The sequence below is a fragment of the Anomaloglossus baeobatrachus genome, chromosome 2, assembly GCF_048569485.1.
Source record: "Anomaloglossus baeobatrachus isolate aAnoBae1 chromosome 2, aAnoBae1.hap1, whole genome shotgun sequence".
Lineage (NCBI taxonomy): Eukaryota > Metazoa > Chordata > Amphibia > Anura > Aromobatidae > Anomaloglossus > Anomaloglossus baeobatrachus.
This window is the reverse complement of record NC_134354.1, coordinates 649,196,202-649,215,760: the sequence shown is the minus strand read 5'-3', so window position 1 is coordinate 649,215,760 and position 19,559 is coordinate 649,196,202. Positions and strand designations below refer to the sequence as shown.

Sequence of the window (19,559 nt, the reverse complement as noted above, 5' to 3'; positions counted from 1 at the left end):
TAGCTTCATAGACAGATTTCAACCAAAGGTCCATCTGTCTGTCGTTGGCATCTTTAAGTGAAGCGCCATCCTCTACTGCGACTATGGATCTAGCCGCAAGCTTGGAAATTGGGGGATCCACCTTTGGGCACTGGGTCCAGCGTTTGGCCACTTCAGCGGGAAAAGGATAACGGGTATCCTTAGAACGCTTAGAGAAACGCTTGTCTGGATGAGCGTCGTGCTTCTGGATTGATTCTCTGAAGTCAGAGTGGTCCAAAAAAGCACTTAATTTACGCTTGGGATACAGGAAATGGAACTTCTCCTGCTGTGCAGCTGCCTCCTCTGCTGAAGGAGCTGGGGGAGAAATATCCAACAGTCTATTAATCGCCGATATAAGGTCATTAACCATGGCGTCACCATCAGGGGCATCCAGATTGAGAGGGGCCTCAGGATTAGAATCCTGATCACCGTCCTCAGTCTCATCACAGAGATTCTTCTCGCTGAGACCCTGAGCAGTGTGATGACGTCGAGGGTCTTTCCCAGCGAGCTCGCTTAGGCTGCCTGGGACTGTCATCTGAGTCAGAGACTTCAGCTTGTGATGCTTGAGACCCCCTTGAAGTACGGATTAGTTCCAACTGAGGGGGACTAGAGAGCATAGCCACAGCAGTGTCCATAGTCTGAGGAACTGGCCTGGCCTGCAAGGTCTCCAGGATTTTTGTCATAGCCTCAGACATTTTATCAGCAAACACTGCAAAGTCTGTCCCCGTCACCGGGGCAGGGTTCACAGGCGTCTCTGCCTGGGCTACCACCACAATAGGCTCTGGCTGACGAAGTGCCACTGGGACTGAACATTGCACACAATGTGAATCATTGGAGCCTGCCGGTAGATCAGCCCCACATGCAGTACAAACAGTGTACACAGCCTGTGCCTTGGCACCCTTGCGTTTTGCGGATGACATGTTGCTGCCTCCTCAGAGCAGTACAGGGTGTCCAGCCAAGAAGCGACCTTACAGTGCAACTATATATATATATATGGTACCAAGAAAAAAGTACACTAATATATCACTGAGGCACTAGTGGGGCCAGCACTACTGTGCAGCTTACCGCCCGCTTAGGAGCGGTGTGTGGTCGCCAGAAATCCCTCTAGTCTGGGTCTCCCAGAGCCTGCTGCCTCTCCCCAGCCAGATCGCATGTGTAATGGCTGCCGGCGTCCTTGTGGAGAGGGGGGGCGGGCCCTGGGCGTACACCGACGAAGAGCGGGAAGTCTGCTTCCCCTTGTGCCTAGTGAGAGGGCTGGAGCATGTAAATAAAGCTCCAGCCCTCGGCGCTGCCATTGAGCAGCGTCTCTCCCCTACCCTGATTGACAGGGTGGGGGCGGGAACGAAGCGGCGCTAGGCCGCAGAAGCCGGGGGCTAAAGTTAGAAGCGCCGCCGCCGTAAAAGCGCGGTCGGCGCAAAGCCCCCGGCGCACCACAAGTCGCAGCTGCGCCGCCGCTCCAGGAGCGGTCGGCGCAGCAGTTCCCAACACACAACGTCACTCAGCAAAGCTGCAGTGACCTAACCCCCAGCGTACAGCGCCACTGTCCCCGGCGCACTACAACGCTCAGCAAGCCCTGAGAGTGTCCGTGCCTGCCGGGGACACAGAGTACCTGAAAGTTGCAGGGCCTTGTCCCTGAACGGCACTCCCGCTCCCAATCCAGCAGGTTCTATGGGTCTGTGGATGGAGCCCGGCCCCAGGGCTTGGGGGCCGGCAAGATCCCACTTCCACAGAGCCCTAAGGGGATGTGGAAGGAAAAACAGCATGTGGGCTCCAGCCTCTGTACCAGCAATAGGTACCTCAACCTTACAAGCACCAACCGCGGGTGAGAAGGGAGCATGCTGGGGGCCCTATATGGGCCCTCTTTTCTTCCATCCGATAGAGCCAGCAGCTACTGCTGACTACAAACAGTGGAGCTATGCGTGGATGTCTGACCTCCTTCGCACAAAGCAGAAAACTGGTGAGCCAGTGATCCCACTGGGGGTGTATAGCCAGAAGGGGAGGGGCCTTACACTTTTTAGTGTAATTGCTTTGTGTGGCCTCCGGAGGCAGTGCTATACACCCAATCGTCTGGGTCTCCCAATAGAGCGCCGAAGAAATAAATGTAAGCCACTATCATAGGCTGCTGCTTAAAACCGGAATCTTGTCATGTCCAAAATCTCTATATAGTGTTTACATGTAAAGTCTTGCCTGACTATCATATTGGAGCAGAAGCAGGTGCTACAGGGAGAAAGGAAACCCCCTGTAGCTACTTTATTTCAGTCATTGGGGCAGTGTAGAGAGCAGTTACAGTCACAGCAAAGTATACAATGTGAGCACTAATCACCTGCACTTTACATACATATGCTGCAGAACAGGATGTCAATGTGGCAGGGAGCGATTACAGCCAGGCTTAGGCTACTTCCACACCTTCGGTTTGAGCAGTTCGGCTCAATCCGGCTGTGAAACCTATGCAACGGATGCGGCGAAAACACCGCATCCTTTGCATAAGTTTTTACATGTGGCCCGTCCGTTTTTCCGGTTGCGGCATGCTACTGAGCATGCACAGTGGAAGAAACCGCATGCGGCTGCCGGATGCGTTTTTTTGCCGCATCCGGCGTCCATAGGCATGCATTGAAAAATGCGCCACGGCGTGATGCGTTTTTTTGCCGGAGCAAAAACGTGCCAGGGAATGTTCCATCCGGCCGCCGCATCGGCTAAATCTGCCGCATGCGGCAAAAACTGATGGAACGCAAGCCCATGCTGCGCCAATGCTGGAAAAAACGAAACCGGGGCAAAAAAAAAAAAAAAAAAAAAAAAAAAAAAGGTTTTTTTAGCAGAGCGCCGGATTGTGCCGCACTGCTACAGCCGGATGTGTGAAAGCCTTAATGTGAGTGACTGGGCTGTGGGCGGAGTTTCACCACTAGTCACAGCCCATCGTCGCTCCGGCTTGCAGCAGAGAGGCACAAGACATTTGCTCCGACGAGTGGTGAAACACCGCCCACAGTCCAGTCACTCAGGAAGACTGCGGCCGGCTCAGTTGATATGACATCACCGGAAAGAGGCCATGGAGCCCAGGGGCCACGCAAAGGGGGTGAGCAGACTGCAATAGCGCCACTCACAGGCACTATTGGCAACACCAGGTATACGAGAGAAACCTGGTTTCTCAACATATCAATGTGGCCAGTAATGAAGGTGTGAACCAGCTCTTAGATTCCCATTAATATAAACCAGTGTTACATTAGGTACACTGTTTCCCCAAAAATTAAGACCTTCCCTGAAAATAAGCCCTAGCAGGATTTTTAGGCCTCTGGAGTAGGTTTAACCCCTTCATGACCGGCCGACTTCGCTTTCCGTTTTTTTTTTCGCCATTCTTCCGAGAGACCCAGCTTTTATTTTTTTCAGTCAGTCAATATGGTCATGTGAGGGCTCATTTTTTGGCGGAACAAGCTGTACTTTTAAATGAAACCATAAGTTTTACCATAGTGTACTGGAAAACAGCAAAAAAAATTCCAAATGTGGGAAAATTTCAAAAAAAAAAAAAAAAAAGTACGATCGCACTTTTGATATTTTATTCACTGTTCACTATATGGTAAAACCGATGTGTGGGTGTGATGCCTGAGGTCAGTACGAGTTCGTAGACCCCAAACATGTAAAAGGTTTACTTTTAAATAAGGGGTAAAAAATCCCAAAAAAAGCCCAGAAGTTTGTCCAAAAAAAAAAAAAAAAAAAAAAAAGAGGCGCACGTTTTACACCATATTCAGTGACCCGTAGTGTTCGTGATGGCTTATTATTTGAGTCTCAGGCTACAGTTTTTAAACGGTACCATTTTTGCACAGAGGCTACGTTTTGATCGCCTGTTGCATTTTGCGCAAAATTTGTGGCGACCAAAAAACAAAATTTGTGTTTGGAATTTTGCTGCTACGCAGTTTACCGATTAGATTAATGGATTTTATATTTTGATATATCTGGCATTTTTGAATGCGGCAATACCAAATCTGTATATTTTTAATTATTTTTAACCCTTTAATTTCAATGGGGCGAAAGGACGGTGATTTGAACTTTTAGGTTATTTTATTGTTTAAAACTTTATTTTACAAAACCCCTAGGGGGCTATATGGATCAGCAATCTGATCGCTCTGCCATATCTGCTGATCACAGCTACACAGCTGTAAACAGCAGATATGCTCCTAACCTGTTTCACGCAGCTCTGGGCCGGGTGAAACCGAAAGTCAGTCATGTGAGCTACATGACCCTGTGCTACCATGACAACCACCAGAAGTCACGTGATCACGTCACGTGACTTCCGGTATCAGCCGCTGAATAAATGTTCACCACCGATGCCATTATAATGGCGCTGTCATCGACAGTGCCATTTAAGGGGTTAAAACAACACAGGCAGATGATTCTGCTCTGCCTGGCAGGCACACATCTCAGCTGTGATGTGCGCTATCGTGGCAAGCTGGAACACTTCATGTCACATGGACTCAGATGGTCTTGACATTAATTTACCATTAAAATACAATGTTTTTTTACGACTTTAGTACACACACACACACACACACACACACACACACACACACAGTTGTTTACAGGCATAAAATGCAGACCTATGGTAAATGTAATTAATAACTATTTAGTTCAATAATGGGTACTTTACACGATATCGCCAACGATACATCGTCGGGGTCAGTGTGTTCGTGACGCACATACGGCGCAGTTAGCACTATCGTCGTGTGTGACTAAAAGGAGCAATGATAAACGATCGCAGAAACGTAAAAAAAAAAAAAAAAAAAAAAAAAAAAAAAATCGTTAATCGTTGCTCCTTTTCATAGTATCGTTGGTTGTGCATGACGCTGCTTGTTCGTCGTTCCTGCGGCATCACACATCGCTATGTGTGACACCGCAGGAACGACAAACATCTCCTTGCCTGCGTCTACCGGCAATGCGGAAGGAAGGAGGTGGGCGGCATGCTCCGGCCGCTCATCTCCGCCCCTCTGCTATTGGGCAGCTGCTTAGTGTTGCTGAACTAACTGCCCCGTTAAAAAGGATTGATTAGCGATGTCGCTGGAGACACCGAACAAGCAGGTATATGCGTGTGACGCTGCCGTAGCGATATTGTTCGCTACGGCAGCGATCACCCCCATGCCGAAACAGCGATGTGGGCGGGTGCTATCGCGCACGACATTGCTAGCGATGTCGCAGCGCGTAAAGCACCCTTAAGACTCCTCAAATATCTTTTTGGTTAGTATCTTGGACGAGAATTCAACATTTGTTACAAAATTTAAACAAGACCCCAATTTAAAAAAACTGCACCCCTTCGAGTAATCAATCAATACCATATTCAGGAAGTTAATCATCTGTTTGTGAAAAAAGCAGTATGTTGTGCAATTTCTCCAGCGCACCGTATTTTTCCACATTGTAAGATGCGCTCCCCCTAAAACTGGGGGTGCGTCTTACAATGTGGATATGGCATACCAAGGCCGTGGTGCTGGAGCAGGGGGGGGGGGGGGGTCATAGGAGGTAGGGAAGGTGATACTGAGGGTGTCACTGCAGTCACAGTAGAAGCGGGCACCTGACCTGACTGCAGGCTCTATTGAATCGCCTGCGGTTGACACAATGGACTTCATGAAAATGGCTGTGGAGGTGGCATGTGCACAGAAAGGCCTCTCCAGCCGTTTATTAAATTCCATAGTGTCTACGTGGGCGATACATTGAGTCCGCAGTCAGATCAGGTGGCCACCGCCGCAGTGAAACCCCATCCTGTGACCCTCCCGAGTCGCTGTACTGCAGCATGCCAACAGATCAATGGCACCTGCCGTGGCAACACCCTCAAAGCAGCAGTATCGCCAACCCTCCGTCCACTGACCCTCTTGAGACAACACCCCCCCCCCCCTCCTGTGAGCCCGTAGCATTGCTAACCCTGCCTCCTGTAACCTTCCTGAGCCGCTCCGCCACCGCTTCTCCCTGGTAAACAATTTTTGATTGCTTATTGCTAATCATTAAGGCACACTAGGATTATAAGACTGACCCTCAATTTAACATTGCAAATTTTTTCCTATTTTCCCTCCTTTAAATTTGGAGTGAATCTTATAATCTGGGGCATCGTATAAACCAAAAATACGGTATATTAGAAACCTTATTTGTGGTCAGAAACCTCAGATGAATGATCAACATTTGACATTTGGAGAGTAGTTTTGGCTGGAATAGACTGGGGCATCTACAAAGGGGTCAAAACAACAGAAGCTCAAAGTATTTTAGTGCATATTCGCAAGCACTCAGACCTTGCCTCCGCATTACAGTACTTTGATCTGCCCAGCTGATGTTAGAGCAAAGTGCGCATGCGCGGGATTGCAATGGAGGACTCTGAATGATGTCACGCTCACGGGGCTAGGCAGGAGGATGACAATGGCACAAAATGGAGGGGCCACACCGAGAGCAACGACACCCATTGGACCACAGGGGAGTTTTTTTTTTGTTTTTTTAATGTTCTACAGAGTGGCCTAGGCTCCTATATACAGTATTCAGAAATACTGTGTAGAAGGGCTCACTGGTTGTGGCCACAGTTCATAAAGGGAAAAGCAGGTGTGCACAATCAGAAGGAATAACCCTGTAATGTAATGGTTTGATTACTTTTTTTAATTCTCCATTTGCAGGTTCCTGTCAGCCCATAAATTGTAGGTTTTTAACCCAAAGAGGAATTAGTTTGATAGGGACACAACAAGAAGTCGCCTTACAGCTGTTGGGCTGCAATAAAACTGGCCATTTTTGTGTGCCAAGTAGCTCACTTTACATGTTTTTTCATAGCAGTAATGCAGGTCTATATATTCCGATATTCATTGTTCCACATATCTTCACACCACAGAATGCAACTTATCTTGTCACCATCATGAAGGTTTAGTTTTTTTTTTTCTTCATTCTGTAACATGTTTTTTTTTTTGCCCTTTCTATGCTAATTAAGCCAAATGGAGACAGACACGCTGACTGAAGTTTCTCAAGTCTCAGCCATAAATTTATATTGCTTGACAATTCATAAACACCTAAAGTACCAAGAAACATTTAATAATATTACAGGCAGATTTGATTTACTCCAAGACACTGCAGCATTTCATCAGAGAATACCTACATTTAACAGCTAATTGGGGGCCATGCTAGCTTGAGTGACTAGTCCAGGAGGCTGATCTTACAGCTTCTCCACACCCCATTCCCTTGGAGTGACAGGACTTTTGCATAGCAAGTACCGGACACTCAAAGCAAACAAGTCACCTAGAGGCCTCTGACTACTTGTCAGCTTAACCAAATAGGTCTCCGGATAGGTTTCCTCTTAAACGTCACAGAATTTAAGAAGAAGAGAGAACCCACAGACCCAATAGCTTGGGCAACATGATGACTCGATTTTCCTCCTTTAATGTAGTATGGTGCTTTTCATAGTCCGAGTAGAATCACCTACCATTAATGGTGTCAGGATACGACAAAGTAAAAAGCAGAGTTGTAGATAACCGCACGGTTTCTTTACCACAGCGGCACATGCTGCAGTTTTCCACTTCACATCCAAAAAGCTGACCAATCACTGAGCCTCCTGAGGATGAAAAGCAACTGACATAGAAAATATGCAAGTTAGTATGATGTAATGAAAAATTAAATTACAGGGAAGAATTTCTTGTAAACATTGTAAAATAAGTTATCCATTTTGCATTGAACACAAGCATCACATCTGAACTTTGCCTAAATCGAAATCATTTTATTTCTAGGTAGGTTCTCTGGTGCTTCAGGCTGGAGCCATGTACACATGGACAATTGTTGGTGCCCTTCACATAACGCAAAAAAAACCCCCATAATGGTTGCTGAAGTCACTTGGAACTGACGAAGAAAAATTTATATTATATATTATACATACATATACATATACATATACATATATACATATATACACACACACACACACACACACACACACACACACACACACACACACACACACACACACACACACACACACACACACACACACACACACACACACACACACACACACACACCCACACCTCAACACTAATTCAGACAATGGTTTTCAAACGTGGTTTGACCCCTTAACGACCGCGGGCAGTAAAATTACGTCCTAGTGGTCATAAAGTTACTGCCCGCGGTCTGCCACCGGCAGAATGCCGCGATCGGCGCACATCTCAGCGGATTTTCACAGCTGAGATGTGCCTGCTAGCCACGAGCAGAATAGTTATCTGCTCGTGCAGTTTAACTCCTGAAATGGCGCTGTCAATATGTGACAGCGCCATTACAAAACGCGATCGCGGTAAAGTTTTACTTACAGCCCGATACCGGAAGTCACGTGACATGTTCATGTGACTTCCGGTCGTTGTCATGGTAGCACAGGGTCATGTGATGACTCCTGTGTTAGACATGAACCACTCACTTTCGCTTTGTACGGAGGTCAGGGAAGCAGGAAGTGCACGTATCTGCTATTTACAGCTGTGTAGCTGTGATGATCAGCAGATAGTGCTGAGCGATCGGATTGCTGATCGCTATAGCCCCATAGGGGAACAAGTAAAAAAATAAAAAATAAAAAAATTAAAAAAAGGCCGGTCGTGAAGGGGTTCAAATTTAAAAAAAAGCGACCAAGTAATAAAAACCTGAACAAAACAATTGTACCCCCCAAAGAAAAAAAATCCCATGCACAAATTTTAATTAGCTGATATGACAATTGGGGTTTTTTTTCCCCCCACACATTGAACAGGAGTACCAATTTTGTTCATGGTTATAAAAAATGTTTAAACGTTTTGAATATAAAGCAGAAGATGGTGTTCTCTTCAATACATATTTTATGCAACCTTTCAGGGTATGTGCCCACAAAGTGGATTTGGATGCAAGTTTTCTGTAAACAAAAAACGGATTTGTGTACTCACCGTAAAATAGTTCTCTTAGCTATCACTGGGGGACACAGGACCATGGGTGTTATGCTGCTTATCCATACGAGGACACTAAGTAGATGCAAAGATGTTAGCTCCTCCCCTGCAGTATATACCCCCTGGCCCCCCTACTTCAGTTTCAGTACACAAGCAGTAGGAAGACCAGTAACAAAAAACGTGAGTGAATACTCATAACAAAAAAGTACTGAGAGAGAAAAAAGCCAAGGCCCAACAGGACAACAGGGAGGGTGCTGTGTCCCCCAATGATGGCTGAGAAAACGATTTTACGGTGAGCACACAAAAATCCGTTTTTCTCTGACGCCTCATTGGGGGACACAGGACCATGGGACGTCCTAAAGCAGTCCATTGGTGGGTAAACAAACAACGCAACTCAAGGACTAGGAACCAGTCCCAGACAGCCAGAAGCGCCTACTGAGAGGTACTCCACTATCGTTTGCAGAATTTTCCTACCTAGGTTCGCCTCAGCCGAAGCCTGAGTATGGACTCCGTAATGCTTTGAAACCGTATGTAGGCAAGACCAGGTCGCAGCCTTACCTCTGTTTCACTGAAGCCTAATGGCCCAAGAGGCGCCAACTGCTAGCGTGGAATGAGTCCGCAGCCCACTAGGAATGGGCTTGAGTTGCAAGCGGTAGACCTCCTGGATCGCAGAGCGAATCCAGCGAGCCAGCGTTGCCTATGAAGCTGCCTCTCCTTCCTTAGGCCTTTCAAGAATGACGAACAAGGAGTCCATGTTCCTAAAGGGACTGTCCTGGGTACGTAATATCTGACAGCCCTCACAAGGTCTAGCGAATATAGAACCCTTTCGACCCTATGGACTGGGTGTGGACAAAGAAGGGAATTTTGTTTACTTACCGTAAATTCCTTTTCTTCTAGCTCCAATTGGGAGACCCAGACAGTGGGTGTATAGCTACTGCCTCTGGAGGCCGCACAAAGAACTACACTTAAAAGTGTAAGGCCCCTCCCCTTCTGGCTATACACCCTCCCGTAGGAGTACGGATTCCTCAGTTTTAGTACCAAAGCAAGAAGGAGGAAAGCCAATAACAGTTTCAAAAACAAATTCAATCCGATAACTAGATGGGAGAACTTAAGAAACAACGTGAACAACATGTGCACCCGAAAAAACGAAACCCTAAAAACAGATAGGGCGGGTGCTGGGTCTCCCAATTGGAGCTAGAAGAAAAGGAATTTACGGTAAGTAAACAAAATTCCCTTCTTCTTTTTCGCTCCTAATTGGGAGACCCAGACAGTGGGACGTCCAAAAGCAGTCCCTGGGTGGGTAAAAAGATACCACATGAACGGGCTGTCATACAGCCTCTTCCTACAGGTGGGCCACCGCCGCCTGAAGGACCCGTCTACCTAGGCTGGCGTCTGCCGAAGCATAGGTATGCACTTGATAGTGTTTGGTAAACGTGTGCAGACTCGACCAGGTAGCCGCCTGGCACACTTGCTGAGCCGTAGCCTGATGCCTCAACGCCCAGGACGCACCAACGGCTCTGGTAGAATGGGCCTTCAGTCCAGATGGAATCTGAAGCCCAGCAGAACGGTATGTGTGAAGAATTGGTTCCTTGATCCACCGCGCCAGGGTGGATTTGGAAGCTTGCGATCCCTTATGCTGACCAGCGACTAGGACAAAGAGCGCATCCGAACGGCGTAGAGGCGCCGTGCGAGAAATGTAAATCCTGAGTGCTCTCACCAGGTCCAACAGATGTAAACCCTTTTCAAATTGGTGAACTGGATGCGGACACAAAGATGGCAAAGTGATATCCTGATTGAGATGAAAGGAAGAAACCACCTTGGGAGAAAACTCTGGAATTGGACGCAGTACTACCTTGTCTTGGTGAAACACCAGGAAGGGAGATTTGCAAGATAACGCCGCCAGCTCGGACACTCTTCGAAGAGATGTGACCGCTACAAGAAAAACTACCTTTTGTGAAAGCCGAGAAAGGGGAACCTCTTTCAAGGGCTCGAAAGGCGGCTTTTGAAGAGCAAGGAGAACCTTGTTCAGATCCCAGGGTTCCAATGGCCGTCTGTAAGGAGGAACGATATGACAAACTCCTTGGAGAAACGTGCGTACTTTAGAAAGCTGTGCCAAGCGCTTCTGAAAGAATACGGATAACGCGGAGACTTGACCCTTAAGCGAGCTAAGGGACAAACCCTTTTTCCAACCCAGACTGCAGGAAGGAAAGAAAAATTGGCAATGCAAATGGCCAGGGAGAAAACCCTTGAGCCAAGCACCACGCTAAGAAGATCTTCCACGTCCTGTGATAGATCTTAGCTGAGGATGATTTTCTAGCCTGTCTCATTGTGGCAACAACTCCCTGAGATAAACCTGAGGCCGCTAGGATCCAGGACTCAATGGCCACACAGTCAGGTTCAGGGCCGCAGAATTCAGATGGAAAAACGGCCCTTGAGACAGCAGATCTGGACGGTCTGGTAGTGCCCACGGTTGGCCTACCGTGAGATGCCACAGATCCGGGTACCACGACCTTCTTGGCCAATCTGGAGCGACGAGTATGGCTCGCTGGCAGTCGGACTTGATTTTCCGGAGAACTCTGGGTAACAATGCTAGAGGTGGGAACACATAGGGGAGTCGGAATTGCGACCAATCCTGAACCAAGGCGTCTGCCGCCAGCGCTCGGTGATCGTGAGACCGTGCCATGAAAACTGGGACCTTGTTGTTGTGCCGTGACGCCATCAGATCGACGTCCGGCGACCCCCAGCGGCAACAGATCTGTTGAAACACGTCCGGGTGAAGGGACCATTCTCCTGCGTCCATGCCCTGGCGACTGAGAAAGTCCGCTTCCCAGTTTTCCACGCCTGGGATGTGAACTGCAGATATGGTGGACGCTCTGCTTTCCACCCACGTCAAAATCCGCTGGACTTCTTGAAAAGCTTGGCGACTGCGTGTTCCCCCTTGGTGGTTGATGTACGCCACCGCCGTGGAATTGTCCGACTGAATCCGAATCTGCTTGCCTACCAGCCATTGTTGGAAGGCTCGCAGGGCAAGATAGATTGCTCTGATTTCCAGAACATTGATCTGCAAGGTGGACTCTTCCTGAGTCCACGTCCCCTGAGCCCTGTGGTGGAGAAACACCGCTCCCCACCCTGATAGGCTCGCATCTGTCGTGACCACTGCCCAGGACGGGGGAAGGAACGACTTTCCCTGTGACAATGAGTTGGGGAGAAGCCACCAACGTAGAGAGTCCTTGGCAGTCTGAGAGAGGGAGACAGTCCTGTCGAGGGACGTCGATTTCCCATCCCATTGGCGCAGAATGTCCCATTGGAGAGGGCGCAGATGAAACTGCGCGAACGGGACTGCCTCCATTGCTGCTACCATCTTTCCTAGGAAATGCATGAGGCGCCTCAGTGAGTGCGACTGGCTCTGAAGGAGAGATTGCACTCCAGTCCGTAGCGAGCACTGCTTGTCCAGTGGAAGCCTCACTATCGCTGATAGAGTATGAAACTCCATGCCAAGATAAGTCAGAGATTGGGTCGGGGTTAGATGAGACTTTGGAAAGTTGATAATCCACCCGAAAGTCTGGAGAGTGTCTAGCGCCACCTTCAGACTGTGTTGGCATGCTTCTTGAGAGGATGCCTTTATAAGCAGGTCGTCTAGATACGGGATGACCGAGTGACCCTGCGAGTGCAGAACAGCTACTACTGCTGCCATGACTTTGGTGAAGACCCGGGGGGCTGTTGCCAGACCGAAGGGTAACGCTACGAACTGTAGGTGCTCGTCGTGTATGACGAAACGTAGGAAACGCTGATGCTCTGGTGCAATCGGCACGTGGAGATACGCATCTTTGATGTCTATTGATGCTAGAAAATCTCCCTGAGACATTGAGGCTATGACGGAGCGTAGGGATTCCATCCGGAACCTCCTGACTTTTACGTGTCTGTTGAGCAACTTCAGATCCAGGACGGGACGATACGATCCGTCCTTTTTTGGGACCACAAACAGATTGGAGTAAAAACCGTGACCCTGTTCCTGAAGAGGGACGGAGGTCACCACTCCTTCCGCCTTTAGAGCGGCCACCGCCTGCAACAGAGCATCGGCTCGGTCTGGTGGTGGAGAAGTTCGGAAGAAACGAGTTGGCGGACGAGAACTGAACTCTATCCTGTACCCGTGAGATAGAATATCTCTCACCCAACGGTCCTTGACGCTTGCTAGCCAAATGTCGCCAAAGTGGGACAGCCTCCCACCGACCGCGGGTGTGGGCATCGGAGACCGCAAGTCAGGAGGACGTCGTTTTGGCAACGGTTCCTCCGGCTGGTCTTTTTGGGCGTGACTGAGACCTCCAAGAATTTGAACGTCTCTGGTCCTTTTGAGTCTTTTTTGACGAGGCGAATTGGGACCTGCCCTGTCCTCGAAAGGACCGATAACCAGACTGACCCCTCCTCTGTTGGGGCTTGTTTTGTCTGTGTTGCGGTAAGGAAGAGTCCTTACCCTTGGAGTGTTTGATGATTTCATCCAAACGCTCTCCAAACAATCGGTCACGAGAAAAAGGCAAATTGGTTAAGCACTTCTTGGAATGAGAATCTGCTTTCCAATGTCTCAACCACAGAGCCCTACGCAAAACAACTGAGTTGGCTGACGCCACTGCCGTGCGGCTTGTAGCGTCCAGAACAGCATTAATCGCGTACGACGCGAATGCCGCCATTTGCGAGGTCAATGGTGCTACCTGCGGGGCAAATGCACGTGTGACTGAGTCGACTCGCGCAAGCCCGGCCGTGATAGCTTGGAGTGCCCATACGGCCGCAAAAGAAGGCGCTAATGACGCTCCAATCGCTTCATAGATGGATTTCAGCCAGAGCTCCATCTGCCTGTCAGTGGCATCTTTAAGTGCCGCTCCATCTTCAACAGCAACCAAGGATCTAGCTGCAAGCCTGGAAATTGGAGGATCCACTTTTGGACACTGGGTCCAACCCTTGACCACTTCAGAGGGAAAAGGGTAGCGTGTATCTTTAAGTCGTTTAGGAAAACGCCTTTCAGGATAAGCGTGGGGTTTCTGGATTGCGTCTCTGAAGTCAGCGTGGTCCAGAAAAGTGCTTAATGTACGCTTAGGGTATCTGAAATGGATTCTCTCGTGCTGCGAAGCTGACTCCTCTACAGGAGGAGCTGGTGGGGAAATATTCAACATCTTATTGATGTTAAATATAAGATCATTAACTATGGCGTCACCATCTGGTGTATCTAGATTGAGAGCGGTCCCAGGATCAGAATCCTGATCAGTTACGTCCGCCTCATCACCCATAGATTCATCCCGCTGGGATCCAGACCATTGAGATGAATGTGAAGGCCCGTCATAACGAGCCCGCTTAGGCTGCCCGGGGCCATCGTCCGAGTCAGAGTCTTCACCCTGAGGTGTAGATGCCCGTCCCGGAGCTAGGAGCTGAGGGGGACCAGGGGGCAATACATGCACAGTGTCCGTGGTCTGAAGTACAGGCCTAGCTCGCAATGTGTCAAGAATTTGTGACATAGTGAGAGACATTCTGTCAGCAAAAGCTGCAAACTCAGTTCCTGTCACCTGGACAGCATTCACAGGTGGTACACCCTGGGACACGTCCAGCAGAGGTCCCGACTGTGCAAGCGCCGCAGGGGCCGAGCACTGCACACAATGGGGGTCCGTGGAGCCTGCCGGTAGAAAAGTCCCACATGCGGTGCAGGAAGCATATAATGTCTGTGCCTTGGCACCCTTGCGTTTTACGGGCGACATGCTGCTGGCTCTCTGCATGTGAGAGAGTCTATAGCCAAAGGGCGACCAGCGCTATGTAATACTAAGTATTTGTAGCAACAAAATACTAAGAATACTACGAGCACAAGAGGGGGTGAGCCCTGAGGGCTGCTTACCGCCCGCTGAACAGCGGGTAAGAGGCTGCAGAATGCCTTGTCTGGGTCTCCCCGGCTCCCCTCTGCAGCTCAGCGTGTCAGCAAGAATGGCTGCCGGCTTATGTGGAGAGGGGCGGTCCGTGGGAGTTCCCAAACAAAAGTGCGGGAACAGTGTCCCCTCTGTGCTGACTGTGAGGGCTGGAGTATGTAAAAACGACTCCAGCCCTCAGCGCTGATGCACTGGCCAGCGTCCCGCCCCTCTCCTGACTGGCAGGTCTGGGGGCGGGAACGAACGAAAGCAGGCCGCAAAAGCCGGGGACTCGAGTTATCAGCGCGGCCGCCGTAAAAGCGCGGGCCGCGCTGAAGTCCCCGGCGCACTACAAGTGCCAGCCGCGCCGCTGTTCCAGCGGCCGGCGCGACCGAGTCCTAGACGTGGGCAGCGTCCCGCCCCTCTCCTGACTGGCAGGTCTGGGGGCGGGAACGAACGGAAGCAGGCCGCAAAAGCCGGGGACTGTAGTTATCAGCGCGGCCGCCGTAAAAGCGCAGGCCGCGCTGAAGTCCCCGGCGCACTACAAGTGCCAGCCGTGCCGCAGCCCCAGCGGCCGGCGCGGCCGATTCCCATAAGTGTGCCTGCTTCAGCTAAGCTGAATGAGGCCATGGCACAGGCGCCGCAGCGCTGATGTCCCCCGGCGCACTACAACACCCAGCATGCTGCGGTGTGAGCGCCAAATGCACGGGGACACAGAGTACCTTAAGGAGCAGGGCCATGTCCCTGATGTACTCCGCTCCATCCAGCATCTTCTCCAGGGGCTGTAGATGGAGCACGGTCTCAGTGCCTGGAGACCGGTAAATCCCACTTCACCCAGAGCCCTGTAAAAAGGGATGGGGAAGGAATCAGCATGTGGGCTCCTGCCGCCGTACCCGCAATGGGTACCTCAACCTTACAAACACCTCCGACATAAGTGGGGTGAGAAGGGAGCATGCTGGGAGTCTGTATAGACCCTCTTTTCTTCCATCCGACATAGTCAGCAGCTGCTGCTGACTAAAAACAATGGAGCTATGCGTGCGTGTCTGACCTCCTTGCGCACAAAGCTAAAACTGAGGAATCCGTACTCCTACGGGAGGGTGTATAGCCAGAAGGGGAGGGGCCTTACACTTTTAAGTGTAGTTCTTTGTGCGGCCTCCAGAGGCAGTAGCTATACACCCACTGTCTGGGTCTCCCAATTAGGAGCGAAAAAGAAAAGGCAGAACAATGTCCTTGTTCATATGAAACGAGGAAGTAACCTTCGGAAGAAAATCCGGAAGGGGGCGTAGAACCACCTTGCCCTGATGAAAGATCAGAAAGGGTTCGCGGCAAGAGAGTGCTGTTAGTTACGAAACTTGTCTGATGGACGTAATTGCCACTAAGAATGTTACCTTCCAGGAGAGAAGAGCAAGAGAAGATTCCTTAAGAGGTTCAAAGGGGGACCTCTGGATACCGTCCAAAACAAGATTGAGGTCCCATGGGTCCAGCGACCGTTTTTACAGGGAAAGTAGATGGGAAACGCCCTTAAGGAAAGTCTTAACTTGCGGATTGCAAGCTAGGCGTTATTGATAGAATATTGAGAGAGATGAAACCTGCCCCTTAAGGGAGCTGAGGGCCAACCCCTTTTGCAACCTGACTGCAAAAATAAAAATAAAGAATTCTGGGGATCGCCAGAGGCATAGGTTGGACATTACATTCCCTGCACTGGGAAAGGAAAGTTTTCCACGTACGGTGGTAAAAACGGGATGAAGGCCAGCTTTCGGGCACTGTACATGGTGGAGATGATCGCAGGAGAGAATCTCGCTCTTGTTAAAGTCCAGGTCTCAATGGCCAGGCAGTCAGCTTCAGGGCTCTGGAGTTCTGATGGGAAATGGGCCCTCGGGTCAGCAGGTCTGGGATGCTTACGAGGCGCCATGAGCAATTGTACTAATTCAGCATACCAGGCGCACCTGGGCTAGTCAGGTGCTATTCGTATCACTGGGACTCCTGCCTTGATCTTCCTGATTACTCGCGGCAGCAGGGGCAGAGGCGAAAAACATGTAAGGCAGACTGAAACGACTTCAGGAGACTAGAGCATCCGCGCGAATGGACTGTGGATCATGTGACCTGGCTAAGAACGCGGGTACCTTTGCGTTCAACCTTGAGGCCATTAGATCCACGTCTGGTGTACCCCAGCGAGTGCAGATGTGTGGGAACATTTCTGGGTGGAGAAACCACTCTCCGGCAGCCAGGCCTTGGTGACTTAGAAGGTCCGCCGCCCAGTTCTCTACTCCCGGTATGTGTAACGCTGAAAACACAGACCCCCATCGATTCGGCCCAGGTGAGGAACCTGAGAACCTCGAGATCCACAGAGAGCCACAGCTGTTGCATTGTCAAATTGGACCCGAATCAAACGACCTGCTAGCAGAAGGCGGGAATGACCTGAGTGCGAGAAGATCACGCTGATTTTCAGGATGATTTCTGGGAAGGGAAGACTCCTGGGGTGTCCAACGTCCCGAAGCAGTGTGGAGCCAGTACGCTGCTCCCCAGACTAAGAGGCTGGCGTCCGTGGTCAGGAGTAGCCAGTCCACTTGGGGGAGAAAAACTCCTTCTCGATAGGGAAGAGGACTGAAGCCACCAGCAAAGCGCATACCTGACTGAAGGTGTCAGGGGAAAAGTTCGTCCAAGGAAAGAAGGGAATTTTGTTTACTTACCATAAATTCCTTTTCTTCTAGCTCCTATTGGGAGACCCAGACAATTGGGTGTATAGCTTCTGCCTCCGGAGGCCACACAAAGTATTACACTTTAAAAAGTGTAAGCCCTCCCCTCTGCCTATACACCCTCCCGTGGATCACAGGCTCCTCAGTTTTGGTGGAAAAGCAGGAAGGAGAAGACTTATGAATTGGTATAGGGTAAATTCAATCCGAAGGATGTTCGGAGAACTGAACCATGAACCAAAAGAACAATTCAACATGAACAACATGTGTACACAAAAGAACAACCAGCCCGAAGGGAACAGGGGCGGGTGCTGGGTCTCCCAATAGGAGCTAGAAGAAAAGGAATTTACGGTAAGTAAACAAAATTCCCTTTGTCGCGCCATTGGGAGACCCAGACAATTGGGACGTCCAAAAGCAGTCCCTGGGTGGGTAAAGAATACCTCAATAACAAGAGCCGAAACGGCCCTCTTACAGGTGGGCAACCGCCGCCTGAAGGACTCGCCTACCTAGACTGGCGTCTGCCGAAGCATAGGTATGCACTCGATAGTGTTTCGTGAAAGTGTGCAGACTAGACCACGTCGCTGCCTGACACCTGCTGAGCCGTAGCCCGATGCCGCAATGCCCAGGACGCACCCACGGCTCTGGTAGAATGGGCTTTCAGCCCTGAAGGAAGCAGAAGCCCAGAAGAGCGGTAGGCTTCGAGAATCGGTTCCTTGATCCACCGAGCGAAGGTTGACTTGGAAGCCTGAGAACCCTTACGCTGGCCAGCGACAAGGACAAAGAGCGCATCTGAACGACGCAGGGGCGCCGTGCGAGACACAGAGCCGGAGTGCTCTCACCAGATCCAAAGAGTGCAAATCCTTTTCACATTGGTGAATTAGATTAGGGCAAAATGAAGGTAAGGAGATATCCTGATTGAGATGAAAAGGGGATACCACCTTAGGGAGAAATTCCGGAACCGGACGCAGAACCACCTTATCCTGGTGAAACACCAGGAAGGGGGCTTTGCATGATAGCGCTGCAAGCTCAGACACTCTCCGGAGTGATGTAATTGCCACTAGAAAGGCCACCTTTTGCGAAAGACGTGATAAAGAGACATCACGCAGCGGCTCGAAAGGTGGTTTCTGAAGAGCCGTTAGCACCCTGTTAAGATCCCAGGGTTCCAGCGGACGCTTGTAAGGTGGGACTATGTGGCAAACTCCCTGCAGGAACGTGCGGACCTGAGGAAGCCTGGCTAGACGCTTTTGAAAAAATACGGAGAGCGCCGATACTTGGCCCTTGAGAGAGCCGAGTGACAAACCCTTGTCCATTCCGGATTGGAGGAATGAAAGAAAAAGTGGGTAAGGCAAACGGCCATGGAGAAAAAACGTTATCAGAGCACCAGGATAAGAAGATTTGCCAAGACCTGTAATAGATCTTGGTGGACGTTGGCTTCCTGGCCTGTCTCATGGTGGCAATGACATCCTGAGATAACCCTGAAGACGCTAGGAGCCAGGACTCAATGGCCACACAGTCAGGTTGAGGGCCACAGAATTCAGATGGAAAAATGGCCCTTGTGACAGCAAGTCTGGGCGGTCTGGAAGCGCCCACGGCTGACCCACCGTGAGATGCCACAGATCCGGGTACCACGACCGCCTCGGCCAGTCTGGAGCGACGAGAATGGCGCGACGGCAGTCGGACCTGATCTTGCGCAACACTCTGGGCAGCATCGCCAGAGGAGGAAACACAAGGCAGTCGAAACTGCGACCAGTCCTGAACTAACACGTCCGCCGCCAGAGCTCTGTGATCCTGAGACCGTGCCATGAATGCCGGGACTTTGTTGTTGTGCCGTGACGCCATGAGATCGACGTCTGGCGTTCCCCAGCGGCGACAGATCTCTCGAAACACTACTGGGTGCAGAGACCATTCCCCCGCATCCATGCCCTGACGACTGAGAAAATCTGCTTCCCAGTTTTCTACGCCCGGGATGTGAACTGCGGAGATGGTGGAGGCTGTGGCTTCCACCCACTGCAGAATCTGCCGGACTTCCTGGAAGGCTTGACGACTGCGAGTGCCGCCTTGGTGGTTGATGT

At 50.2% G+C, this 19,559-nt stretch overlaps 1 protein-coding gene across 3 annotated transcripts in view; it reads right to left on the bottom strand.

Moving 5' to 3' along the window:
• The window catches only part of PAN2 (poly(A) specific ribonuclease subunit PAN2), a 152,239-nt gene that overhangs the window by 54,831 nt on the left and 77,849 nt on the right, over positions 1–19,559 (bottom strand). For all 3 annotated transcript variants that reach the window (XM_075336998.1, XM_075336999.1, XM_075337000.1), the window contains one exon: positions 7,445–7,590. In XM_075336998.1, the coding sequence (XP_075193113.1) occupies positions 7,445–7,590 (146 nt within the window). The remainder of the gene's footprint in view (positions 1–7,444; positions 7,591–19,559) is intronic.